The sequence below is a fragment of the Planococcus citri genome, chromosome 5, assembly GCF_950023065.1.
Source record: "Planococcus citri chromosome 5, ihPlaCitr1.1, whole genome shotgun sequence".
NCBI lineage: Eukaryota > Metazoa > Arthropoda > Insecta > Hemiptera > Pseudococcidae > Planococcus > Planococcus citri.
This window is the reverse complement of record NC_088681.1, coordinates 12,033,627-12,061,472: the sequence shown is the minus strand read 5'-3', so window position 1 is coordinate 12,061,472 and position 27,846 is coordinate 12,033,627. Positions and strand designations below refer to the sequence as shown.

The window sequence follows — 27,846 nt, the reverse complement described above, 5'->3', positions numbered from 1 at the left end:
ATTGCTACTGAAATTGTGTTGAAATGGTATAAAATACCTACCCTCACCCCCTCCCCCTCCTTGAAAAAACACTGTAAATCATTATTAAATGATGAAATTTGTCAGAAATGTACGAAAAAATATTGCAACTTTGTTGAAATGATATCAAAACACTCGAAAGAACGAGTATAATCTTAGCAAAATGACCGAATTTCAATGAAATTTGCCAAAAAAAAAAAAAAACGTGAAAGAGGTGTTGAAATCTACATACATATGTAAAAACCATTGAAATCATTGGAAATTATTTTTAAAAATCAGTTACATTCACTTTGTTGATGAAAATAATTGCCAAAAAGCCCTGCCTTTTTGCTAAAATCGTCAAAGTTTGCTTTTTGCCAACATTTTTCAAAAAAGTAACCTTTTTACTGAACAGTTGCAAGAAAGTCTCACTTGTTCGACAGAAATTGCAGAAAAGCATCACATCTTTCGCCACAAATTCCCAAAAAGTCTCGCTTTTGACCTGAAATTGACTGCTTTTTCCCAAATTCCTTGAAAATCTCGCTTTCTAAGCTCTTTTTTAGCACCAAAGAATGTCAAAAATGAATGCTCTTTTTTTACTAAAGATTGTCCAGATTTTTTTTTTTGGCCAATGAATTATCTAGAAGTAAAAATTGTCGTTTTAGGAAAAAATTTCAAAAATGTCTTTCATTTTTCTCTAAGTGTATTAAAAATTACTCCTTGTCAAAATCTCGCTTTTTGGCAAAAATTGACAAAACTCTTCCGTTTTTACAAAATCACTTGAAAATTTCGCTTTTTATTTTATCAAATAAAAATTTATGCTGAAGTCTCGCTATTTATGCTAAAAATTGTTCAAATTTTTTTTGGTCAATGAATTATCAAGAAGTGAAAATTGTCGTTTTTTTTGCAAAAAATTCTCAAAAAGGTTTTATTTTTTTCCCTCAATCTCAAATAACACTCTAAAGTTGTCAAAATTTTGCTTTTTAGCAGAAATTGATAAAATTGTTCTACTTTTACCGAATTACTAAAAAATTTCGCTTTTTATTTTTTGCTAGAAATTGCTCAACTTGAACGTTTTTTTGCCAATGAATTATTGAAAATTGTTGATTTTTTGCAAAAAGTTCTAAAAAGTTCTCATCTTTCCATCTCCCCCCCCCCAAAAAAAAATTACTTGAAAATTTTGTTCTGTTGTCAAACAAACTCAGCATTTATGCTGTAATAATAGTCAAGTTTTTCTGTTTCTTTATCAATGAATTATTAAAAATTGTCGATTTTTTTGCAAAAAAGTCTTATTTCTTCCATCACCCCTCCCAAAAAATACCTGAAAACATTTTTTTTGCCATTAAAATGAAAATAAAAAAGCTCTGCTTTTTGCTAAATTTACAGAAGTATTTTTTTGCTGATGAATTATTGAAAATTGTTGATTTTTTGCAAAAAGTTCCAAAAAGGTCTCATCTTTCCATAATTTCCCCTCTGCCTCCCTCCCCCCAAACATTACCTGTAAATCTCGTTTTTTTGCCAAACAAGCTTTGATTTTTGCTGTATTAATTGTCGAAAGTTTTTATTTTATTTTTTTCCTCTTGATCAACGAATTATTAAAAATCGTCGATTTTTTTTTTGCAAAAAATGTCAAACGAAGTTTAATCCTCGCCCCCCCCCTCAAAATACTCTTGAAAAATCGAATTTTGTGGCCAAAAAAGTTGCAGAAGTTTCGAAAATAACTCGAGTCTCGTGTTTTTTTTTTTTGGCTACAAAATAAGCTGTGCACTAAAATGATCAAAGTCTTACTTTTTTGCTAGAAATAGTCAATACTTTTCCGAAAAAATCTTGCTTTATTGCATTTTTTTCATAAAAGTTGAAAAAATCGAAAACAAAAAAAAATACTTTGAAATCCCACTAATTCAAAATGGGAATAGGAATTGGCAAAAAATCATCAACGTTTAAACATTTACAAAATGAAGTGAAATAATGCAAAATTTAGTTTTAAAAAATCAAAAAAAAATTTCTGAAATCTCAAATAATTTAAAATAGAAATTAGAATCAACAAAACATTATCAAAACTTGTGAAATGTGTTGAAAAATCGAAAAAAAAATCCAAATCGATGAGAAAACCAGTCAATTTGAACATTTTTTTGCTCCTTGAAGTGAACATGTAGGCAACTTATTTATCTTTAGTGAATTCTATTCCACCTACCTACCTATTGTAGTAGCGAATGTTAACCATGTTCCACTGGGTATCCATTAGTCCTATCATCTGCTCTATTGCTATCATTTATTCCAAAATGTGAGTTATACATGATCGTACAATCAGTTAAAATTGAAATAATAATCGAGTGTTTGAAACTATGCATTCGAGTTGTTAATTTTTGGAGAAACGAGGCGTAGGTAAAATTGTAACGTTGAAAACTCGTTATTTTTTCAAGTTTCGTCGTGAATGACGTTATGAGATAACATTTCGATAACTTTTGTGTTCACATTCTTCTACCTACAGTAGAAACATCTTAACCGTTAGCTACTCAAAAATACTCCAAAGCTCCCCTTCTAAACGAATACTATATTTTTCATGCTCTCTGCATGTTCGAACTGTACATACTAATCGAACAACCGGCATTTTTAGCTTCACTTTTTTGATAAATGATTGTTTTTCAGTCACTAAACGATCGGCTGAAATTACGTTTCTTAATTGTAAACAAAGTAGGTACATACCTATAATTGTTGTCAGTCGCAATAAATACAATATTAAGATTTGAACAAGAGTTCGTAAACGAACTGATTTATTGAAAACAATACATAAGGTAATATCAAATCATGACACGAGCTACTCGTAGACGTGATAAACGCTTCATTTAGGTATAAAAACCAATCACTTCGAAGAAGTTTCACAACACTACCTAATCTTTCGAACGCCAACCTAACGAACCGTAATACGAAGGGACAAAAGCAGGATACAAAATTTTGAAACAAGACTTTTCCTTGTCTGAAAACTCCTCAACCTCGTGTATAATACTAAGTAAGCTTTCGCTGCTTTCGGCCTTGAATAAGCCATTCTTCAATAAAATAATGCGAGCTGAATCGAAAAATTTACATGCTCGAACATAACTATCGTGTATAATTTGGATAAATTCCTGTTCGGAGAATCCGTGTTCCTTGATTTTGGTTTTCATTTCTTTTCCAGTAGGATTGTCTTCGTCGTTTAAGAATTTTCCGAATAAAGTCTGCATCTTCGTCAACAAGCTTTGATCTTTTAAATCATCTGTTTCGTAGTTTTGAAGATGATTCTCCTTGACGTTGTCTATCATATTTCTTACGAGGTATGATTCCGCAACGTGACGATTAACTTTCTGTGAAAAAGTTGAGTATATAGGTATAAATAATATAAACTAAGAAATCATATAATGCACCTTGCATGCAGCTTATACATATAGATAAATTAAATAGATAAATTGTCCTTACAATTTGAGATTTCAGACTTTCACGTTTTTTTTCAGCTTTTTTCACCTCATCACGTAGGAGTTTGATAATCGAATCTTGCGGGTTTTCATCGCTACCTTTTCGACGCTGTATACAAACGAAACAACGTTGAAATGAATTAACTATTAAGGCTAAAAAATGGAATATCGTATCACATTTTAACCTGGCATAAATGAAGGACTCACCTGATTAGGTGCACTTGTTTTTAAACAAGAGACCAGCGCACCCGCTGGTCCAAGATAGTTTTTGCCTTATTGCGTTTTGTGTTTCTTTTTATGAGAAATAGTAGTTTATTCAACCAGGGGGTAAAATTAAATTATCGCCTCGGTGCTGTTAAGAAATGAGAAAAGAGATTTTTCAAAAATATACACCTGTCAGGCAGGGAAAAAATGCGAATTGCTACTGTTTTTTAGTGAGAACTGTGAGAAGTGTGAGAACTTGAGAAGGGAATTTTGAATTTTTTGTTCTCAACTTCGCCGTTTTGTATCATCGTCCTTTAGAATATGAAAAAATAAAAATAAAAAGGGACCTTTACAAATTGATAAAATTTACTAAAAGAAATAAGAAATAACTTTGACAACAATAAATTCTGTGTTTCAACTTTCATCGCGTTAATTTCATTTAAATGTACAAAAAAATATGAAAATATTTAAAATGTAATTTGTCTCAGTTTATAAAATTCAGTCTCGCAATCGGTTTCTACGAATACTGATCGTTGATTGGTTTTACAGAAACACTTTTCTCTGATTGGTTATCTATTCAAATACTGTACGCTAATTGGCTATTGGCTTTCGGCTAGAAGTGTAAAATTCGTGAATTTCATGGAGTGTGGAAACTGACTTTGGAGAAAACAATATAGTTTTTCGCGACCAGCGCAAAAACTATAAAAACGTGGGGATCCGATGGCTAAAATATGCTTCTTGCCTAGGCTTGGGCGTATCGGCCACAATACTTGGTAATTTGGAGTACGAATTTTACACAACGATGAAAAAAATGACAACATTATGCTGAATACAACTTATACAACGACGTATAAGATAAAAGTAAAATAAGCAACGAACTAACGATATTACTTTATAGAAGTAACAAATGTTATAGTCTTTTCATCACAGACAGTTTATGTAGAATCTGTACCTATATCTCTGCGAGCTTTGGCTTGAGGAAAATGGGCGTCACGGAAAAGATATTTCTGGCCAATCAGAGAGCTGTATTTTTCAACATTAGATCAGGTACGTAGACGTACGTCTAACATGATCTAACATGATTCGGACTTTGGTTTTCGAGGACGATGAGTTTGAATATTCGCTCATTTTAGCCTTTAGGGAAAGTCTTTAAACTTGAAGTGTAAAAATTGATGATAATTATTTGTCAAAATTTTGAGAAACGTAATGAAAACTCGAAAAATAAGTACATAAGCATGCAAAAATTAATTTTAAAAATCGAAAAAAAAATCTGAAAACTAAATAATTTAGTATGGAAACTGGGAATTGGAATTGACAAAAAATTTAAAATCATCAAAATTTGAAAATCAACAAAACGAAGTGAAATAACGCCAAAATTAGTTTTAAAAAAACGAAGATATTGGCTATAGGTGGATAAGTATGGCGAATTTGCCCCCGAGAGCTTCAGGGTTGATCTTTGCATGGAAGATGGGTACCCTTGAGCACCTTCCGTCACGAAAGTTTCAGACCCCCCCCCCTTTTATGAAATTACAATATAAATTTTTTTCAGCCCCATGAGAACCGATTTTTTTCAATTTTTTGGTATGTTGTAAACATCCATAAGAGGTATCCCCACAAAAATTTTCACCCCCCCTCCCCCCCCACATTTCCCCCCAAAATGACGTTTTTTTAGCTTTGTTTGCCCGTTTTAGCAATGATATGATCATGATTCTGCACAAAAATGGGAATAGCATTATTAAATGTGTTTTCGATCCCCAAAAAACATATATTTTTTTCAAAAAAAAATTGTTGGTGGGTCGTGGTCAAAAATTGAAAAAACTAACAGAGGGGGTAAAAATGAATTCTGGTGTAAATTAATATTTTTGGTAAACGAGGTGTCGTTTCCATATGAATCGAACCCCCCGAACACGAATATGACGTCCAATTAAATGCTACCCTCAACCACACCCCTCCAGTGCCTCTGCCCCCACCTCAATTTTTACTATTATACTAAAAATTGAGCTATATAATAATATTGGTGTCGTTCTCTTATGAATCAAACACCCCGAACACGAATATATGAAGTCAAATTTTATGCAATCCTCATCCACACCCCTCAGGTGCCTCTGCCCCCAACTAAATTTTTACTATACTGAAAGTTGAGCTATTTTCATGATATTAGTGTCGTTTCCATGTGAATCTAACCCCCCAAACACGAATATGTAGTCAAATTTTATGCTCCCCTCATCCACACCCTCTGGTGCCTCTGCCCCCACCTCAATTTTTACTGTATTAAAGGTTGAGCTATTTTCATAATGTTGGTGTCATTTTCATATGACTCGAATACCCCGAACACGAATATGACGTCCCATTTAATGCTACCCTCAACCACACCCCTCCAGTGCCTCTGCCCCACCTCAATTTACTATTATACTAAAAATTAATTTACACCAGAATTCATTTTTACCCCCTCTGTTAGTTTTTTCAATTTTTGACCACGACACACCTAAAATTTTTTTTTGAAAAAAATATAGGTATGTTTTTTGGGGGTCGAAAACACATTTAAAAATGCTATTCCCATTTTTGTGCAGAATCATGATCATTGCTAAAACGGGCAAACAAGCTTAAAAAAGTCATTTTTTGGGGGGGGGGATATGGGGGGAGGGAGGTGAAAATTTTTGTGGGGATACCTCTTATGGATGTTTACAACATACCAAAAAATTGAAAAAATCGGTTCTCATGAGGCTGAGAAAAAAATTTCTATTGTAATTTCATAAAGAGGGGGGGTTTCTCAAAAACGGGGGGGGGTCTGGGGGCCTGAAACTTTCGTGACGGAAGGTGCTCAAGGGTACCCACCTTCCATGCAAAGATCAACCCTGAAGCTCTCAGGGGCAAATTCGCCAAACTTATCCACCTATAGCCTTTCTGAAATCTTATTACGTAGTTCAAAATGGAAATTGAAATTATTGACAAAAAAATCATCAAAACTTGCGAAATATGTTGAAAACTCGTAGAAGTTTTGCGAATCATTTAAAAATCCAAATCGATGTGAATACCTATCAGTCGTTTTGAACATTTTATTGCTCCTTGCAGTTAACATGTAGGCAATTTATTCATCTCTAGTGAATTATATTCTACTATTGCAGCAGCGAATGCTTATCATATTCACTTGTTCAGTTTCCATTAATCCTACCCGGCTATCCAGGAATTGTACTCAAATTTTTCTCAAAAAAAGTAACTTTAGTAACTAAAAAAGCCGGAAAAAGTAACCAAAAAAATTTTAATGTAAAAAAAAAACAAAACAAAACGTAACGAAAATTTTGATAGCAGTTTCAAAAAACAAAAAAAAAAACATCGAAATTCGAATAAAAACCATTTTTGAAAAAAAAAAATTACTTAGCAAAAGCTCAAAACAAATAATTTATCAACATTTCGAAAGTAAACTACTCGTAGATCAAAATGCAAAAAGAAAGCGTGAAAAAAATATAGGACTCCAGAAACATAATCGAAAAATTGTGTTAAACTACTCAAAAAATTGCAAAATATTGAAAGAACGGTGGGGGGGGGAAGTCCTTCGAAACAGGGAGGAACGAAATTTAATCTTTTATTTGAAATTATTTTAAAAAATCAAACACGAAAATACCAATTGTAAAATAGCGAGGATTTGATGAAAAAAACTTATTTTAGTACAGGAAACTTATTAAAATCAACAGGGAAGGGCGACGGGGGAGGGAGGGTGGAGATTGCAATCCAAATTTAGAAAAAAAGTGATTGGTGAAAATCATTTTAAAAATGTGAATACAAAAAAATGTACCTTGCTTCAAAAAGAAAAAAAAATCCTCCATCAAAACTATCAAAAATTGACAATTCTCCCCCCCCCCTCCCAAAAAAATGGGAAAAAGGTGATAAAATTATTGAAATGTAGAGCAAAGATCAAGATCTGGAGAGAAAAAAAATAATGTTGAAAAACCTCTTTGTGATCTTCTTTTAATAAATCAAAAGCATAAGTCCTCATCCTCAAGAATAAAACTCGAGAGCGAAATTCAAAATGAACCAAAGAACAGAGTTTTGTCAAAATTTAAAAAGTTGAAATAAATCACGAGGAATCCAGAATAAAAATTCGATTAGAAGTAGAAAAACTCCACCGAACAATAAAAAGCACTAAAATTTAAGAAAAAACATGGCAAAAATTGAATAAAAAAACTCGCGAAATTTAACGATAAAATTACGAAAACTTCGCAAAAATTTAGACACAAAAGAAAACACAAAAATTTGGGGAAAATCGTCTAAAGATTGGAAAATAAAATCCACGAGAATTCAAAAGAATATAATTTGAAAAAAAAATTCAAGAAATCCTCAAAAAAATTCTAAATAAAACCACCGAGTCTCAAAGTCCAAAAAAACTCTCAGAAACTCGAAAAAAAAAATAAAAAAACCTGTAAACAGAGGAATTCTACAAAAATTTAAGCGGAAAAAATTACTAAAATTTGGGGCTAAATTAGGAGAAAATTTTATTAATAAATCTTTAAACTTCAAGAAAAAAGGTTTGGCCGAAATTAAGAATAAAAATTAAGGCAGAAAAACGAATCGATACTTAAAATTCAAAACAAAATTATGAAAATGATGAAAATGGAAAACTCTGGAAAATTCAGTTCAACAAAAATCGTTATAAGAATTCGGAACAGAGAACTCGCGAGAATAAAAATAAGGTACACATTTGGAAATTAATCAAAAAATGTTTGAGAAAAATCATCGAAAAATTTGTAGCAAAACTCAAGAGGATTTAACAGAGAAAAATAATTTGAACTTGAAAAAAAAAATTGCTCAAAGAGAGAGAGAGAGACAGAGAGAGGGATCAAGGAATGAAAGATATCAAGATGCAGAAAAATCCACCACAAAAAGTGAAAAAAAAAACAAAGTCATCAAATCTTGAAGACAAAGCTTCCCTTCCTTCTCGAAAAAAAAGATCAAAATTTAAAGAAAATCGTGATTTTTGGAAGAAGAAAAATCACAATTCCACAAAAATGTGAGCAAAAAAATCACTTGTTTACTTAAAGCACGAAACTCAGAAGAAAAAAAAACTATTGAATTAAAATAAATGCAGTCAAAATTTATGCAAAAAAATCACCCCAATCTAGAACAAAACCATAGAATTGTGAAAATTCAAAGTTAAAAATGCCTGTCAAAACTGCAGAAACTTGGCCAAAAAATTTGAAAAGAGAAAAAAAAATGGAAATTCTGAGAAAATTCATCAAAAAACTTTAAAAAAGAGAACTCGCGAAAATTCAAAAAAATCATACCCGTCAGAATAGGGAAAAATCTACAAAAAATTCAAAAGAAAGCTCACCAAATCAACGAAGAAAAAAATTCACAAAAATCCTCTTTTTGACCCTGGAGAGGGGTCAAATAGGGTTGGATGGTTGAAACCTGCAAAAAGCACTTCGGGTACATCCTCCCATTGTGTACTGTGAAAATTTGGACCCTCTAAGTCAATTTAGAGAAGCTGTAGGCTTTCTTAAAAGTTGGTCAAAAGTCGAAAAACACGTAAAATATCCAAAAAATCCACTTTTTCGAATCTGGAGAGGGGTCAAACAGGGTTGGAAGGTTGAAACCTGCAAAATACGCTCAAGTGGCACCATCTCGTTGTATGGTGGACATTGGGGCTCCGTAGGTCAATTTTAGAGTGGGGTGGGGTCAATAATAGGGTCAAAATCAGGGTTTTTCCACCTTAAATGAGGTAGGGATGACCTAGGAAGCTGAAATTTGAATATGTTGTTTACAATGGTGGTACTCACCAATGGTATGAATTTGGACCCTTTTCATCAATTTGGGGCCAAACAAGGCTTTTCCATGAAAATTACCTTTCTGTAATTTTCAACTTTGACCCTTCCAACTGCAGGGGTCAATTTTAGCTCTCAAGAGAACCCTATTCCCCGAGTTTGACTTTATTTGATCAATTAGAACAGGCTCCAGGTTAAAATGAAAACATTTTTTTTTTTTGGAAGAATTTTGAATAAAATTTTGAAAAAAAGAAAATTTGTGAAAAAACTGGGAAAAAGTAACTTTTAGTGACCAAAAGTTACTATTCGTAACTTTAGTAACTGGGTTACTTAAAAAGTAACCGAGTACAATCCCTGAAATCAATGAGAAAATCAGTTGTTTGAACATTTTTTTTGCTCCTTGAAGACAAGATGTAGGCAATTTATTCATCTCTAGTAAGTTCTATTCTACCTATTGCAGCTATAAAAAATGCTTACCAGTTACCATGTTCAGTATCTATTAGTCGTACCATCTGCTCTATTGATATAATAATTTATTCCAAAATACGAATTAGATATTATACATGATATACAATCATGGAAAATTGAAATAATAATCAAGTTTTTAAAACTAGCATTCGTGTTGTCAATTTTGGAGAAACGAGGTGTAAAATTATTGTGACGTTGAAAACTTCGTATTTTTCAAGTTTCTTCGAGAATGACGTTATGAGATACTTTTTTGATAACCTCTGAGTTCAAATTCCAATCAGTGTACTGAAAATTCAAATTCTTCTAGAAACTTCGTAACCGTTAGCAACTCCAAAATACTCCAAAGCTCCCCTTCTAAACGAATACTATTTTAACGTACGAAGTTTATTTTACTCAGATTCCCTTTTCAAAATACTTCAAATTGAAACGATGCCAAAACTCGTTATTCCATTTACTTCCTTTTTAGGCTCTTCTATTTTAGAATTCCTTGTACGACAAATATTGCAATCCGAACAAAATTACCATTACTTGGCATTCCATCAAAAATAGGTTATTTTCAACCAACCATCGAGTACCAATTGGAACGAAACTAATTCATCATAATCGTAACATAAATTCTTCGTATCGAGCAACAATAAAACACAATGTGCGATTCAATTAACATTTAATCATTATAAAAAAAAAGCACAATAAATAATGCACAATACAGACAGTATTAAAATAATATAAATCGAGTAAAAAAGAATTCCATTCGATATTAAAGCGTGTTAGTGTTTGTTCGAGAGCATCGATGTTTAGTATTCTTCTGCGCCTTCGCCTTCTCCTTCAACGGAGTCCATGCCTACTTCTTCGTAATCTTTTTCTAAGGCAGCAAGATCTTCACGAGCTTCGGAGAATTCACCTTCTTCCATACCTTCACCCACGTACCAATGTACGAAAGCACGTTTGGCGTACATCAGGTCAAATTTATGGTCGAGTCTAGCCCATGCTTCGGCAATAGCGGTAGTGTTGGATAACATGCAAACGGCTCTTTGTACTTTGGCTAAGTCACCTCCAGGGACGACAGTGGGTGGTTGGTAGTTGATACCTAAAATAGACAAAATTGATTATTAAAATGATTCGTTCGGGTGAATTTCGCATCCGCGTAGGAAAGTTGTTCCGCCTACTCACCGACTTTGAAACCGGTCGGACACCAGTCGACGAATTGGATACTTCTTTTGGTCTTGATGGTGGCAATAGCGGCGTTTACGTCTTTCGGTACGACATCTCCACGGTACAACATACAGCAAGCCATGTATTTTCCGTGTCTGGGATCGCATTTAACCATCTGGTTGGCCGGTTCGAAGCAAGCGTTGGTGATTTCGGCGACGGACAGTTGTTCGTGGTAGGCTTTTTCGGCGCTGATGACTGGGGCGTAGGTGACTAGAGGGAAATGGATACGAGGATAGGGGACCAAGTTGGTCTGGAATTCGGTCAAGTCTACGTTTAGGGCACCGTCGAATCTCAACGAGGCGGTAATCGAGGATACAATTTGACCGATCAGACGATTCAAGTTGGTGTAGGTTGGTCTTTCGATGTCCAAGTTACGTCTACAGATATCGTAGATGGCTTCGTTGTCGACCATGAAAGCGCAGTCGGAATGTTCCAAGGTTGTATGCGTGGTCAAGATGGAGTTGTAAGGTTCAACGACAGCGGTGGAAACCTATTAAACGAGGGTAATTAATATACAGGTCCATGAGACATAATTGTACTAGGTTTTCGAATAAAATTACGTACTTGAGGAGCGGGATAGATGGCGAATTCCAATTTACTCTTTTTACCATAATCGACCGATAATCTTTCCATCAACAGAGACGTAAATCCGGAACCGGTACCGCCGCCGAACGAGTGGAAAATCAGGAAACCTTGTAAACCGGTGCATTGATCGGCCAATTTACGAATTCTGTCCAATACCAAGTCGACGATTTCTTTACCGATGGTGTAATGACCTCGGGCATAGTTATTAGCCGCGTCTTCTTTACCGGTGATCAATTGCTCGGGGTGGAAAAGCTGTCTATACGTTCCGGTTCTAACTTCGTCGACTACGGTCGGTTCCAAGTCAACGAATACCGCTCTGGGTACGTGTTTACCAGCTCCGGTTTCGCTGAAGAAAGTATTAAAACTGTCGTCTCCGGATCCGATGGTTTTGTCGGAGGGCATCTGACCGTCCGGTTGGATTCCATGTTCCAAGCAGTATAATTCCCAGCAAGCGTTACCGATTTGGACTCCGGCTTGGCCAACGTGTACAGAGATACATTCACGCTGGAAAGATCAACGATGCGATTAATATAATACAGTAGGCGGGTAAAATAGGTCATGCGTGCAAAACGAGGCTATTAACGAGAGAAAGTAGCTCAATTCCGAACGAAAAAAAGTGACGTGGCTGAAGTTCATGGAAGGAATAAGCTATTCACATGATTCAAATCGTCGAATAAAAGCTATTAATGAAATAAAATACGAAATAATGCACATATGGCGTCTACACAAAGAACACGTCGCCTACTCACACAGGAAATAACGTCACACACGCGACGAATTCGAGATTCGAGAAAAGATGAATTCTAAACTAAATTACGAATAAAAAGTATTCTAACTTCGAAATACTCACCATTTTGATTGATTTGAGTGGAATTAACGTAAAAACAAATAAATTCGATTGAAAAAGAGAAAGTTTAAAGCTTGAAGTATCACTCAAAGAGCATAAAAATACCGATCAACGAAATAAGCTACGAGTATCGTCAACCGCCACTTTTATAATGAAGTAACAAGTAACCGTTGTCCGTTTTACGTTTTCACCTTTGTTTGCCGTAAAAAAACGAGCGTCTCGAGAGCAAATATGTGTAACCAATCAGAAGCGAGTTAGTTTTTATCTGTTGTCTCTCTTTCGTCCGTTGTTTACGTTTTTGGACTTGTATTTTATTTTATGATGGTGTATTCGTATATTTATTGTCATACATGTGTATAAATCATCACAGTCATTACAAATAACAAAAATGAATCAATGTAACATAACTTTACTAAACCGTAAACGTTAAATTATTAAACGATATCAAAGCTATACGTACTTAACTAGTATCAATATCAAAATTCAAAACGTAATAAAATAAGTACCTACCTATTTCGAATTCTCAATGAAGATGATCGTCACAACACAAACACTTAACGATCATCTTTATCGAGAATTCGAAATGACACTTGTATTAGCCATATCGTCACAAGCACATAACGATCATCTTTATTGAGAATTCGAACTACACGTTTTGAATTTTGATACTAGTATAGATAATAGATATAAGATACTGCTTTAATAATTATTCAACATATAGTAAAGTTATGTTACATTGATTCACGAATTATTTGTAATGTGATGATTTATACATATATGACGAAAAAAACGACGTTGGAAAATATATTTTTATTTTTTTAAAAGAAAAATATAGAAATATACACGAATACACCATCATAAAATAAAATACAAGACCAAAACGAAAACAACGGACGAAAGAGAGACAACAGATAAAAACTAACTCGCTTCTGATTGGTTACACATATTTGCTCTCGAGACGCTCGTGTAAAAAATCCTAAAAACCATAAATGGAATAATTTGAATGAAACCGAATGAAACCAGTGTTGCCTGCTTCCCACACAAAACGACTTGCGACGTTGTCAAATATCGCAAACACGAACAGCCAATCAAATCGCAGCATTTGTGATGCTGGTCGAATAGTTGTTTACGAAAAGCCAAAAAGAAATTTTATTCCCGGTCTTTTCTGTTCGAAAACTTGCAAATTTTGAATTTTGAGAACTTTTCCGGTGAAAGTTTGACGTTTGAAAGTTGCAATCGAGTAAAATAAGTATCATTAGTGATCCAGTGACGATTTTCTTACGTATTTTGTTCGATATAAATTCGTACGAGAGTGTAATTAGTGTAACTTCATGTTGTGTTTTGATACAAGGATGAAGATTTCTCCTTTTTAATTCAGTTTTTTTTGGTCAACGAAGTGTACGAAATTCTGGAGTTATTCATTCGCTACGATGTTATTGTCAAGAAACACAGAACTAACAAACGGTGAACTTTCCACCGATGTTCCAGCAACGATAAATGAATCAGGAACTGATGATGTAATATACGGTAAGATTTTGAAACTTGTATAAATATATGAGAATTTTGCCATTCAGTCATATACATGAAGTTTATGTTTACAGAACTCGTAAGGGAGACCAAAGTATCGCATACTGCTTCTCGAGAAAATGCTAGCAAACAAGTAGTAACCCTATTCGCTCATAATCCGAAGATTCGTTTCAATCAATTACGTAACACTATCGAACATCTAGTCAAAGAGTGAGTTCTTAAAATCGTACGAAAATTGTTCACAATTGTACTAATTCTCAACACTTTTGTAGATTTGCAATCATAACGAGCAAACAAATTCCTGCTCGAGAGCTCCAAGATAATCCTGTAAACGTAATAGAGTCGAGTTATTCGTCGAATTCGAACGAAACTATCAGTATTTGTAGAACGAGATCTCACGATAGAAATATTTGCTCTACTGAACAGTTCCTACAGGATTTAAAGATGTACTCGAAGACTAATAAGGATCAGTATCTGAAGATTGTACCTACTGGATATTGGCCTGAAAACGTGCTCAGTGAAGGTAAAACGATGAAATTTGAGTAAAGAAAATACAACTGCGTTGTATTTCAAAGGAGTAATATTGATGAAATTTTATTTCTTTTTTTAGTGTACGTTTTCAGTAAACGACAACATAAGGATTTCTGTTCGCATTTAAGTTCGTATCTGCTCTCATGTAGAAGTGAAATTATATTTTTCGACATATTGGAAGAGTTGACCGAAATCGACGATGAAGTCAAATTTTATGAAGAAAAAGTTACCGTAGAAACGTCCACTGTCAGAATCCCTGCTGAGACGATGTAAATATTTTAGTAGAATAGCAATTTAAGTACTATATTTGAATGAAATGTTTATTTTAATGACCATGTTAGATTTTGAGAGCTATTTTCTATGCTCTAGACTGACTATTTATTATTTTTTTAATCTGCGACGATGTAAATATATTGGTGTGATGTCGTAGTTCGTGTACAATATTTCAATATAATTTTTTTTTCGATTATGTAGCCACTATTTTTCTCTATTTACTTTGTCCAAAAATTCTTTCTCTTTTTAAAATATTAAAATTCATCTCCATTATTTGAAAATACTTGAACTCGATTTGTTTTTTAACATAATGAGTTTCGCTTTGGAGTATTCGTAATATTTTAGCTTTTCAAGTACATACACACTAAAAAAAAAACAAGATATACTAAAAAGGAATTCTCTGTATTTTGAAATACGTAAAAAAAAAACCAAACTGTACAAAAAATAACACAACTGTAAGAATTACACGTGGATATTAATCTTTTAAAACCCAGGATTAGCGATCATCTGGGTACAAAGTGCTTTGGCCATGTTCTTCGCCAATGCTAATCGAATAATGGATATTTGACGTTCAATGGCTGCTCTAGGAGGCGTCACGTTAGATAAATCCCATTCACTCAAACTGGATAGCTCATTTAGGCAGAATGTAAGATTGGCAGTCTGTTGAGTATCGAATAAAGGCTCTTCTGATTCGTTTTGTAGCAAAGGTAACGCATCAGTTAGAAGAGTCAACCAGAAACTAGAGGGAAAAGAACACAAAAATGTTGATCAAAAATAAATAAAGAGACAGAATGAAGCTGAAAAACGGTGGGTTGAAAAAAACACTCACTATTTCGGAGCTATTTTCGACGTAATTAAATCATTCAAACAGGTGGCCGCTTCTTTTAGTTTATCTGCCGAATAAAGTCGACGAAATTCGCAGTATTTACCTGAAATGGTGAAAAAAGGTGATTAAAAGATGGTTCGAGAAGAAATGAATTAATTAGGGTAGAGAGATCGATGATAAATACCTAAAAACGTGAGTCGATCGCAGATCAACATACAGCTTCCTAAATTATCTAGAAAATCGTTCGAATCGAAAGATCCTTTTTTAACGTAGCTTTGTAAGAACTGATCAGCGAGATGAGAAGCGAAGGCCGAATCTTGAGAGCGAAATGCCCATTCTAGAGCTTTTCCGAGCTGGTTACGGCGCATACATTTCATACCTTGGACACGACATAAGCCAGTAGCTGCAAGCCAAATACAACGATTAAGATGATAAACTAACGAAAAGGCTGAAGAAAAATCAAATCAGAGGAACGTTTTACGTACCTACGTCGTTGAGGCCTCTGCTAGATGCGGCTTGTATTATTTTCATTGTTTTCGCATCGGTTCTGGGAGATATTCGAGATAACAAGACGTGCTGACGAGCTCTACCTTCGTGAGAACACTGATCCAAGTAACATAAACCGACTTGCCAGAGAGATTTATGACACATGAGTAGAGTACCGTATTCGAGGATGAATTTAACGTGTAATTGGAGATGGTCTCCTCTCTCCAGGTCTTCGGATCTATGAAAATAATTAATTTTTAGAGTATTTTCACGAGATAATGTCGAGAAAGATGAACGTTTACTTACGATTGACTATCGTCTGATTCTATTTTACCGCAAAGTGTCAATAAATGAGTTAAATGGGTTGCTAACCAACCTCCATCGGATGCCATTTGGAATTTTTTCACAGCCTAGGAATATTTATCAATTAACTTTACACGAATTTTACATTGTACGAGGAGTGAAAAGGGTAATGAAATAGGTACCGAATTTAAATCGTTTTCAAATAAAGCGAGGACAGTAGCGTCGCATAGATTTAGACTAGAATTGCCACCGTAATGTTTAATGAATTGATGAGCGTGGTAGCTAAGTTCGTGAAATTTTACTGCGGGTTCTTTGTATAACAAAACAGCAGCCATAGCTTGATACCATTTACCGCAATGCAGTTTTAGTTTTTCCAAACACTGAGATATGTTTCCAGAAATCAACTAGAAAAATCAAAGGGATTAGTTTAATGAGAAAATGTTTCGTAAATTTGAAATCTGCCAAATTGTGAAGTTTTACTTGTAGAATGAACGTCAACTGAGGATATTTCTCGTAAAGACCGGAAGATAACTTTTTGCCAGCATTCCCTTGCCATAGCTTCCACTGCATGATGAATTCTGACAGAGATAATTCACCGTAAACCTAAATCAAAATCAGAATTACTTCAAATTCATGACGAACAGTTGTAGGATAAGTTATTAGATTTACTTTATAAACTGGCATCGTTCTTAGTATTTTGTCGAGCGTTGTAAAAGCTTCGGTATCGGCTTGAGAATGTAATTGTAGTAGAATCCTCGATAAATCAACGTTGCCTTGAATAACTAATCCTATTACGGTATCCCAATAATCGGCGAATATGTTCTCAACTCCTTCGTTTAGGAATTCCACCGTTTGATCGATCGTTGAACCACCGCTTTTGATTGTTTGCAGGATATTCCTGGCGTTTCGTTCGGATTCCGGGAAATGGAAACGAATCCAATTGGAAATATGAGGCAGAGCAACGTCATCTGAGTGACAATATCGAGGTAATGATTATTTTTTCAAATTACGAATTTATTTTTACGAATAATTTAACGTACCTGGTATTGCATCAATGTATAAGACTTCGGTTAGATGCCAAATGAATTCTAAATTATACAATAACGCGATACAGTTACTAAAACGTTGATTTTCTTCATCCGATATATTACGAGATGTGTCTTCTTGAATATTTTCTATACATTCGCGTAACACGGATCTAAAAAAAAAGGATAAAAATACGATAATTTCGATTTCAATATCGTGCAGAAAGATTCGATCAACTCACCTGTACTTCCTACTGAGTTTTAATAAATTACTGAATTGAGAACTATCGATCATAGTTTGTTTAGATAGCTGAGGTGATGTAACGAATATGCTGCATGATTCGTTGATCAACTTCCTGAGCAGAGGATCGAATAACAGGGTATCCTGTCTCATGATGGTCACTTGACTCGTAAAATTTGGACATTTTTTACGTATATCTGTAGAAAAATACGACGTTAGTTGAGGTATTACGTTGGATTTGGATTTCTCAAACAACTCACCTATGGGATGTGTTTTATCGTGAGATGAGGCGAAAACTGCGAATGTGTTACAGCTTCCCCAAGCCACAGCTAAACCGGCAACTTCGGCTGCTTCGTCCGGTACGTGCTGAAATTAGAAAAAACACATTCGTTAGTGTTTTTCGATCGAAACACATGCAAGATTGATCCGTTGAACCGGCGGGAATGAGAATAGTCTAGCTTGATACGATGTGTTTCTAGTATGAATTGAGTTACGTACCACTGTGGGAGGTTTATAGTTGTCTTTTACCATCGTGAATCGATTAATATGATATTAAATGCCCGAAGTACTGAAAATATAGTTAAATAATTGTATTTTTCGTGATTCCATTCGTTTTTTCAAAAACAACAGCAATTGGCGAGTTTTTTTTATCTACTGAAGTAGTGCCATTCATGACGTAAACATGATATCATGGTCGGGCAATTCAATTCTTTTTTTTTGCGTGTATCATATTGTGTTCGCGTTAACATTTCAAAATAAACACTTTGACTTTACTATGGTAAATCGTAAATCTCTAATCTCATTTTCAATTTTCTCAATTCTGATGACTTAAATAATAAATATGGATTGTTTGGAAATAAATGATGAAGCAGTTGCTAATGCTTTAAAGGTTTGCCTGTTCTCTACGTATTTTTTCATTTTTCATATTATTCATTCTATTTCTATTCTATCCTCTTTAAGTCTTTACTATATTTTATTCTGTGCAACTGATGCAACTTGCAAGAGTAGCAAGTGTACTGTCTTAATATGAATTAAGAATATATGTAGGAGAGTTCTGAGAACTTATTCGAACATGAGTCAAGGAACTCGTAATATATTTTACAAGGAGTATTGATGTCAGAGCTGAAATCATCAAATAAAGATCGAAACTGTAAATTCGCATCCCAAACGTACAGATTGTTGTGGTCATGCTGAAATACGAATTACAAATTACAATTAAAAGAACTGGGCATCGATGTCGGTACGTTGGAATTGAAAATAATTCAACAAACTTCATTACGTAATAATAGAAAATTAGAAATATATGGACAAGCTGTATCTGTATTTGTACATGTACAAGGTACTAATTATCTACAAGACAAGTATTTTCAATTTTCATTTTCTAATTCTAGATGAAGGTGATGGACGGATCCACGCCTTCCAGCTTATCCAACTATACCTAATAAAGTTTAAAACGTTCATAATTTTGATCTTGATTTTTTAGTTAAAGTTACTGCTGAAAAAAATATCACAAATATGTACTTACACGTACATAATTAATTTATGGCGTTGTCGAAGCGATTGAACTCGAAGAAATGTGTGAAGTGATTCTTTATCGCGAACGTTGTCTCTGATTGGCTAAATGGCACTACTTCAGTAGATAAAAAAAACTCGCCAAAAAGCGTTGTTGATAAGTTGTTTGTTTGTTGGCTTTCGAGCCTGGATTTTTGTTCATCTGAGCTAGTTTCAAATATCACCGCTAGAGCGCGTCTCGTTCGCTGCTCGAATTTTTCGAATCATCTGTGCTTTTATCTGTGGAACATGTTTTTTTTTTTCAAAAAAAAAATGTCCACGATAAGAATTATCACTAAAATAAAAAACGAATGCGTGTATTCCGGTGTTAGAGCTTTTAAAACTGGAAAACTTTCATGTCAGAAGATAATTTGTGAGATATTCCGGTATTTCGTAGGATTACCCGACTGTTAAAATGGGTATTTTGGAGAAAATATCTGAAATCGAGAAGGAAATCTCTCGTACTCAGAAAAACAAAGGTATTCTTCGCAATTGCTTACGTTTTACTTCAGCTCTGATACTAAACGCGATTTATTTACAGCCACCGAATACCATTTGGGTGTATTAAAAGCCAAACTAGCCAAGTACCGGGCTCAGCTTTTAGAACCGTCTAAGAAATCCGAGAAAGGCGAAGGATTCGATGTACTGAAATCCGGCGATGCTAGAGTAGCTCTTATTGGTTTTCCTTCTGTCGGAAAAGTATGTTCTTACGAGATTGTTTAGTGTATTATTTACGTTTCATTGACCGATGTGTGTTTTATGCAGTCTACGCTGTTGAGTACGTTGACGAAAACTGAGAGTGAATGTGCTTCTTACGAGTTCACCACATTAACTTGTATTCCCGGTGTGATCGAGTACAAAGGTGCCAATATTCAGTTACTCGATTTGCCCGGTATTATCGAAGGTGCTTCGCAAGGCAAAGGACGTGGTCGTCAGGTAAACACACTTGTTGCGTCTTTGTTGATTGATTCGAAATCGAAACGTCGTCCACTGATGCGGATTATGTGTTGTTTAGGTTATCGCCGTAGCGAGGACTGCTGATTTAGTATTAATGATGTTAGATGCTTCGAAACAAGACGTTCAAAGGGAGCTTTTAGAAAAAGAATTGGAAAGCGTCGGTATTAGGTTGAATAAACCGAAACCTAACATCTACTTCAAAGTACTAATATTTCGTTATATCCTCGTCATTTTACTCGTTGAACGAATCATTCTGACGAACATTATGGTAAATTAGGTGAAAAAAGGCGGCGGAATAGCGTTCAATTCAACCTGCGCTTTGACCAAAATCGATGAAAAAATGGTTCAAATGATACTCCACGAATACAAGATTTTCAACGCTGAAGTTCTATTCAGAGAGGACTGTACAGCTGACGAGTTGATCGATGTAATATCGGCGAATCGAGTTTACCTGCCGTGCATTTACGCGTACAATAAAATAGATCAAATTTCCATCGAAGAAGTCGATCGAATTGCTAGAAAACCGAATAGCCTCGTTGTTAGGTACTTATTATTGTCTATGTTTTCGTGGTTGCGTTTGGGATCGTCGATTCTCATTTCGTTTTTTCATTTCTATATTCCAGTTGTAACTTGCATCTGAACCTAGACTATTTATTAGAAGTGCTATGGGAATACCTATCTCTAATAAGAGTATATACCAAAAAACCCGGTCAAGCGCCCGATTTCAACGATTGTCTGATTTTAAGAAGAGGTGTTACGGTCGAGCACGTTTGCCATGCTATACACAGAACTCTGGTTGGAGCATTTAAATACGCTTTGGTTTGGGTAAATATCGTTTTCGTAATGTCTCTGATTAATGAACCATTACCGGATTTTGGTTTATTTTTTCTAATTGCTTTCTTTGGGCGATTTCACAGGGCACGAGTACTAAATATTCTCCTCAACGAGTAGGATTAACTCACACTATGGATGATGAAGATGTTATTCAAATTGTCAAGAAGTGATATTGGTGTTTTTTTTACCTGATTTGTTATGAAATTCGTTCTGTTTTATGAATCGGCCTTCTCTTCTGTTTTTTTTTCTACATCGTACTACTTTTTTAAAATAATTAGTTACTGTCGTTAAGTGTAAGTGATGTTGAGGCGTATTGAATTAAACATAACATCGGTTTGATAATATTTTTTGTGTTTTTTTTTGTTGAAGATTTTAGTATCTGGATTAGGTTGGTCTATAAAAAGCTGAGCTTGGGGCTTATTAGATCTAGAGAAGTTGACTAGTTTTAGTTGAATGTTTTCATGTCAGGTGTTATGATGACTTCTTATCAATTTTTTGAGATAGAATTTGTCCCAAAATGGCCTCATTCAATTTGAACGGTCATCTGTTAACTTGTGATCGGATTTCATAACCAATAACAATTCCTTGGAGTTGATTTTTTGAGACGGTGAAGGGGGGGGGGAGTTTAGCACTGACATGAACTTGGTAAACGTTGCAGAATACATCAAAACCCACTATTTTGTATCTGGAAAACGGTTGAGAGAGGGTTGAACGGTTCGAACCCCAAAGTGGGCCTCTAGGGAGTCTATCAGAATGTGCATGCCAAATTTCTGTCTCCTAGGTCAACTTTTTGGAGGGAGGGGGAACCAGCAAAGACACAGATTCAAACTGTTGCAGGCGTATAAAAATTCCTTCAATTTCTTGCATTTAAACAGGGGTGGATGGAGTTGAAAGGTCAACTTCAAAAGGGCCCTTTTAGAGTATTCTCAGGTCAATTTGGAGGGGGGGGGGGAGGGCGCGATCGCGAGATTTTTTAGGTTCAAAAACACTATTTATTTTCTTCTCCTATTGCTCTAGGTCCCTAATTTTTTATTTCCCATCGTTTGGATTCCTATTTCGATCATCTTCAGCCCTTCCCCCTTCCAACAGTCGTATTCGATTTTTTCCAAAAAAAGAAAAAGTAACTTACGTAACCAAAAAAGCTTGAAAATTTTACCAGAAAAATTACAAAACGTGTGTAAAACATCTAAAGTGAAGAAAAATGGCAAAAAAAACAAAAGTTGGACCATTTTGCAACTTTTTGACAACCAAAAAAATTATTTTTACTGATTCCAGAAAAAATGCGAGATTTTGACAAGAATCGAAGCTTTGACAATTTCAGTGTTAAAGGAAGGGTTTTTTTTGGCAATTTCTGGCAATTTAAAAAAAAAACTGAGAAAGGTGAGATTTTTTTGGAATTTTTTGTAAAAAAAACCGTCTTTAGTGCTAAAAATCAATTTTTTTTAAATTCAAAATTTTTGGCAGTTTTTGACATTTTTTAGCAGTTTTTCTAAAAAGCGAGAATTTTTATCAAAAAGCAAAACTGTTGGACAATTTTTGAAAAAAATGGGATTTTTGGAATTTTTTCAAAAAAAATGCAAATTTTAGCCATTTTTTAAAAAACAAAAAAAAATTTTGTCAATTTTTAAAAAAGCGAGATTTTTTGCAAAAAATACACTTTTTAGCCATTTTGGTAGAAAACCAAAATTTATGTCAAGAAAGCGAGACTTTTGAACAATATTGGAAAAAAATGGTACTTTTGGCAATTTTTTTCATTAAAAAAATGCAATTTTTGGTCATTTTTTAAAAATCAAACATTTTTGTCAATTTTTAAAAAAGGGAGAATTTTTGAATTTTGACACGAAGCAAGACTTTTCTTTTGAGAATTATTGTCAAAAATATGATTTCTTTTTAGCAATTTCTGGCAAAAAAGCAAGACTTTTGAACAATGGATTTTTTTTTTAAAAATGCAATTTTTGGCCATTTTTTAAAAAACTACACTTTTAGCACCAAAATTTGTCATTTTTGTAAAAGCAGGAATTGCTGACAATTTTTTGCAAAAATCATGATTTCGACAATTTGAGCAGAAGGAGCTTTTCGCCAATTTCTGGCAAAAAAAGATTTGCACTATTTTTGAATAACAGTCCTGACTGCTTGAATCGTTTGAAAAAAATTGACATTTTTCAGTAATCAGGTTCTGAACGAGAGATGTTAATTTTTTGCAAAAAGCAGGACCTTTTAGTAAGTAATTATTGGCAAAAAAAAAATCAAAAATTGACACTTTTCGCAATTTATGTCAAAAAAGCGAGACTTTTGAACAATATTGGAAAAAAATGGTACTTTTGGCAATTTTTTTCATTAAAAAAATGCAATTTTTGGTCGTTTTTTAAAAATCAAACATTTTTGTGAATTTTTGGTCATTTTTTAAAAATTAAACATTTTTGTCAATTTTTAAAAAAGGGAGAATTTTTGAATTTTGACACGAAGCAAGACTTTTCTTTTGAGAATTATTGTCAAAAATATGATTTCTTTTTTAGCAATTTCTGGCAAAAAAGCAAGAATTTTGAACAATGGTTTTTTTTTTTTAAAAATGCAATTTTTGGCCATTTTTTAAAAAACTACACTTTTAGCACCAAAATTTGTCATTTTTGTAAAAGCAGGAATTGCTGACAATTTTTTGCAAAAATCATGATTTCGACAATTTGAGCAGAAGGAGCTTTTCGCCAATTTCTGGCAAAAAAAGATTTGCACTATTTTTGAATAACAGTCCTGACTGCTTGAATCGTTTGAAAAAAATTGACATTTTTCAGTAATCAGGTTCTGAACGAGAGATGTTAATTTTTTGCAAAAAGCAGGACCTTTTAGTAAGTAATTATTGGCAAAAAAAAAATCAAAAATTGACACTTTTCGCAATTTATGTCAAAAAAGCGAGACTTTTGAACAATATTGGAAAAAAATGGTACTTTTTGGCATTTTTTTCATAAAGAAAAATACAATTTTTGGTCATTTTTTAAAAATCAAAAATTTTTGTCAATTTTTTAAAAAGGGAGAATTTTTTATCCTTGACACAAAGCAAGACTTTCCTTTTTAGAATTATTGTCAAAAATATGATTTTTTTTCAGCAGTTTTTGGCAAAAAAGCAAGACTGGAGTAATTCTTGTAAAAAAATTAAATTTTTGACAATTTGTAAAAAAAAACCAACTTTGGTAACCTAAACGTTGTAAAAATAATCCAAAGTTATTTTAAAGGCACCGAGTATAAGCCCTGCTCTCCATTTTCTTCAAAGTATTTGTACTAACGAGAATTTTTGGCCGAGGTCATCCCCACTCAAACGTATAAATTCCAAATTTGAGCACGGTTCGTTGAAATAGTTGGCTCTGGCTCGGATGATCTCGACAACTAAGATGGGTACAGGCAATCCCGATGAAAATGGTCTTCTGGGACTCCCCCCTTCCCTATCTTGGAATTTTTGAGAGGTTATCAACCTGAAATCAAGCCAGTGAACGACACGAGTGATTTATCGATGAATTAAACCATTTACTGTGAAGACTTAACAAAATCATACATACACGATAATACAGTAGCTTGAAAAACGAATTACAAATACACTCGAGAATCAATATACTTAAAAACCGATCGCGTAAAAACATTTTCGAATAGGTATTTAATAATTTAATATCTTAAGAAGGGGAGGAGAAAATACGCCAGACAAAATAACATACAGGAGAGAAAAAAAATCAAAAATTCAACACAGCTGCACTAGTCTTCAATCGATAACGGTTACTTCTTCTTTAACAATAAATTCAACTATTTCTTCTTCGTGATTATGCGAATCGTTGTTAACATCATCAGTATCAATATCTAAGGAAAAATGACAAATTAATGCACGTGAATCTTTTAAAAAATAGCATATTACGGGAAGGTAACTTACGATGGCGCAATTGCAACCGTTCTTCTTTTTGTTCTTTCCATTCTTCTATTCGTTTCTCGCGATATTCTTGGAAGTCTCGCCATAATTTCTGTCTCTTTTCTACCACGTCCTTGGACGCTTTCGTTAATCTGATCCTATCTTTTTGTTCAAATTGAACGGTGTATTTCTTCAAATTCTTCTTAATATCTTTGAGCTGTTTCTCCGATAGCAAAGTAGGTGGTCTGGGCCGCCATTTGATTTCCCAAAACGTATTTGAATTATTTCTTCGGATGACTTTACCTTGGAACGACCAAATCCAGTAACCGGTATCCATCTACGATTAGAAAAATTCATCAATACAAGCTCCACGAATATTACAAACTGATTCGAACATTTCGTAAACCTTACTTTATTACTCCAGGCGCTTGAAGAAGATACAACGTATCGTCCAGTAGGATCCCATTCGACTTGAGAAGCTTTGAAGTGCTCTCCGCTCGCCATAGTCGAGAAATCATTCGTGTCGATGAATTCCAAAGCACCTATTTCGCGTAATTCGGCTAAAACGATGTACTGGCCGGCCGGAGACCAGAATAAATGCGAGCAAACCCTCTTTTCCAATAGTTCTACGGATAAATACTTCAATTAGGATACATTTAGGTGACAGCGAATCGAGCAGATCAGCAGAAGTTGTACGTACTCATGAGTGATAATTTTTGAGCTGATTTAATATCGTAAAAGGCTACTTTGACGCTGTTCTGTTCGCCTTGGACGATAGCGAATTTAGATCCGACCGGTTCCCAAGCGAACGCGTGGATTGGTTCTTTGATTTCGATAATGTCAACCGGGATGTTCTTTTCCCTCATGTGGAATATTTCGAAATTGTAATGCATTCCCTAAACATATGAAATCATTCGCGTGAAGATATTTTGTGAAAAAAATTCAACGTGTGAAAATTGCGAGAGAAGAAACTTACGCTGTATTTCACTTCTCCTTTTTCTTTTTTCAATTTAGCGTATCGGTCTACTTTGACGCATAAATAGTCGCCCATCTTTTGCCAATGGATTTTACAATCGGCTACGTTGAACAGATTATTGGCTCGGATTTCCGAACGACTGAAATAATAAAAATTCCATTAGAGATATGAAATCACACAGTGGATCGTGTTGACATTCGCCAATTTACCTGGGGATTTCCAAAAGTACCACTTTGGCTGGTACATCTTTATCTTCAGCGACCCAATAAGCTAATATGTTATCCGAAGGAGACCACATAAAATCTTTGATACCGTTCACAGAAATACTCTTCTTGTCCAGCAAACCGAAAGACTAACGGGAGCAAAACGAATCAGTTTCCAGTCGTAAAATTATACAGTTCGTCGTTGCTGAAATCTTACCGGTGTTTCATAAACACTGAGCATATTGACACCAATCCTAGCGAAATATTTATCATCTTTGGACCAGCGGAAGATGGGCCACGTAGGAGCACCGTCCACGACGAAAGATCTCTTCTCCATACCGGTACGAATATCAAAAATGATCAATTTCTTCTGATCGGATGAATCAGGTTGGGGCGATAATGTAATTAGATATCTGAAAAGCGAGACGAGAATTCAATTACGAGATGTTCGTTGAGAAATACACAATGGATTGATAGAACTTACTGTTCGCAAGGCGAAAAATCGATAACTTGAACGTTCGATTGGACGAAACGCATAACTTTTGTAAAGTTCGGTCCACCCCATAATGCAACTCCTGGTTTATGACACGTTGCAAGGTATGTACCGAGAGGTGACCAGCGAACGAATGATTCAGTCCATCGCTGCAATATTCGATATTAAATAACGTTTCATTGGAATGTTTACCGAGTGAAAATGATACGTACTTCACGATCTTCGAGCAGAGTAGGATGAGGAGAGCTATTCGACCAAATTTGAACATGCCAATCGGAATCAAATATCAAATACTGATCGTAGGCATCCGGTTCTAAGAGATATTCTTGTAAATTCGGTCTTTCGGGGAAAGGAGCAGGAGATGGTGGTTCCCATTGATCGGGTATAGTGGTAAATCTATAAACAAATCGCAAATTATAAAGTTTCCCCAGTGGTTCGTACAGTTTGACGACAAATACTCGAAATTACAACGTACTTTTCGTAATCGGTGAATAAATTAACTAAAAAAGTATGTTTCTTATCCAATTTATAATTGTTTAGCTGAGCTACAGCGTCGCGAGCTGACTGGGCGTTATTGTATTCGATGAAAACGTATCTAGAACAAACACAAACACATTTAATTACTAATTACAAACGAATGTGCAGCAGAGTGGTGATTTCATTTGTATACGTACCCTTTCGTAACACCTTGATCATTTTTCGGATAATAATCGCTAACGATGGCGCCAAATTTCGAGAATATTTTATCAATAACTCCTTTGAGCTTTTCCAAACGATCGGTTCCAACTTCGGGTATACCATCGACTATGATAACATTGTCGAAACCATCCGTTTCCTTGGGCTTTCTCGCGAGAATATCGCCGAGAAGTTCTACATATTTGAATGGTAATAATTTTTCATTAAAAAATATTGTCTTGTCAAAGTTTATCACAAGAATGGGTACGTACCGTCATCGGAGACATCATCTACGAAGCCGTCGGGATCCTCGTAATTCGGTTCTTCTCCGTTCTTATTACTATTCTCGGACGCGTTCTGCTTCTCCGAATCTTTCTTCTTGGCCATGATTAATTTTTAATCACAAAAATATCGAAAGAAATTCAAAAGAAGTTAGATGTAATGTTATTACTCTGGCATCATTATAACACACGCAGTCGGCAATTTTGGCTTTCGACTGGATGATTTTTTTTCGGCGATTTTCATAAACAGTGTTGCC

General features: G+C 34.5%; 6 protein-coding genes across 6 annotated transcripts; 2 read left to right on the top strand and 4 right to left on the bottom strand.

Moving 5' to 3' along the window:
* Nucleotides 1-2,741: 2,741 nt before the first annotated feature.
* On the bottom strand, nucleotides 2,742-4,607 carry LOC135847941 (uncharacterized). The gene is made up of 4 exons (XM_065367682.1): nucleotides 4,356-4,607; nucleotides 3,654-3,678; nucleotides 3,451-3,555; nucleotides 2,742-3,338 (listed from the first exon to the last, which is right to left on the bottom strand). The coding sequence occupies exons 1-4, from the start codon at nucleotides 4,469-4,471 to the stop codon at nucleotides 2,889-2,891; spliced, it is 696 nt and encodes a 231-aa protein (XP_065223754.1). The 5' UTR covers nucleotides 4,472-4,607; the 3' UTR covers nucleotides 2,742-2,888.
* A 5,917-nt stretch (nucleotides 4,608-10,524) lies between these two features.
* On the bottom strand, nucleotides 10,525-12,682 carry LOC135846266 (tubulin alpha-1 chain-like). The gene is made up of 4 exons (XM_065365258.1): nucleotides 12,525-12,682; nucleotides 11,654-12,178; nucleotides 11,048-11,579; nucleotides 10,525-10,964 (listed from the first exon to the last, which is right to left on the bottom strand). Exons 1-4 carry the CDS (start codon nucleotides 12,525-12,527, stop codon nucleotides 10,672-10,674), a joined length of 1,353 nt encoding a protein of 450 aa, XP_065221330.1. The 5' UTR covers nucleotides 12,528-12,682; the 3' UTR covers nucleotides 10,525-10,671.
* Nucleotides 12,683-12,878: 196 nt separating this feature from the next.
* LOC135846267 (uncharacterized) lies at nucleotides 12,879-15,052 on the top strand. The gene is made up of 4 exons (XM_065365259.1): nucleotides 12,879-14,048; nucleotides 14,123-14,258; nucleotides 14,321-14,571; nucleotides 14,659-15,052. Exons 1-4 carry the CDS (start codon nucleotides 13,952-13,954, stop codon nucleotides 14,850-14,852), a joined length of 678 nt encoding a protein of 225 aa, XP_065221331.1. The 5' UTR covers nucleotides 12,879-13,951; the 3' UTR covers nucleotides 14,853-15,052.
* Nucleotides 15,053-15,235: 183 nt separating this feature from the next.
* On the bottom strand, nucleotides 15,236-18,391 carry Nup75 (nuclear pore complex protein Nup75). The gene is made up of 12 exons (XM_065368399.1): nucleotides 18,232-18,391; nucleotides 17,994-18,099; nucleotides 17,735-17,930; nucleotides 17,508-17,665; nucleotides 17,137-17,435; nucleotides 16,948-17,070; nucleotides 16,650-16,871; nucleotides 16,471-16,574; nucleotides 16,164-16,402; nucleotides 15,863-16,081; nucleotides 15,682-15,781; nucleotides 15,236-15,591 (listed from the first exon to the last, which is right to left on the bottom strand). The coding sequence occupies exons 1-12, from the start codon at nucleotides 18,262-18,264 to the stop codon at nucleotides 15,336-15,338; spliced, it is 2,055 nt and encodes a 684-aa protein (XP_065224471.1). The 5' UTR covers nucleotides 18,265-18,391; the 3' UTR covers nucleotides 15,236-15,335.
* Nucleotides 18,392-19,550: 1,159 nt separating this feature from the next.
* On the top strand, nucleotides 19,551-21,419 carry LOC135848485 (developmentally-regulated GTP-binding protein 2). The gene is made up of 7 exons (XM_065368400.1): nucleotides 19,551-19,763; nucleotides 19,826-19,983; nucleotides 20,050-20,220; nucleotides 20,300-20,443; nucleotides 20,519-20,784; nucleotides 20,865-21,066; nucleotides 21,159-21,419. The coding sequence occupies exons 1-7, from the start codon at nucleotides 19,700-19,702 to the stop codon at nucleotides 21,243-21,245; spliced, it is 1,092 nt and encodes a 363-aa protein (XP_065224472.1). The 5' UTR covers nucleotides 19,551-19,699; the 3' UTR covers nucleotides 21,246-21,419.
* A 3,151-nt stretch (nucleotides 21,420-24,570) lies between these two features.
* Nucleotides 24,571-27,797, bottom strand: eIF3b (eukaryotic translation initiation factor 3 subunit b). Its single transcript, XM_065368397.1, has 12 exons — nucleotides 27,581-27,797; nucleotides 27,308-27,503; nucleotides 27,109-27,228; nucleotides 26,846-27,029; nucleotides 26,625-26,782; nucleotides 26,358-26,553; nucleotides 26,147-26,289; nucleotides 25,938-26,076; nucleotides 25,662-25,857; nucleotides 25,373-25,587; nucleotides 24,986-25,298; nucleotides 24,571-24,915 (listed from the first exon to the last, which is right to left on the bottom strand). The coding sequence occupies exons 1-12, from the start codon at nucleotides 27,693-27,695 to the stop codon at nucleotides 24,821-24,823; spliced, it is 2,070 nt and encodes a 689-aa protein (XP_065224469.1). The 5' UTR covers nucleotides 27,696-27,797; the 3' UTR covers nucleotides 24,571-24,820.
* Between the last annotated feature and the right edge of the window lie 49 nt (nucleotides 27,798-27,846).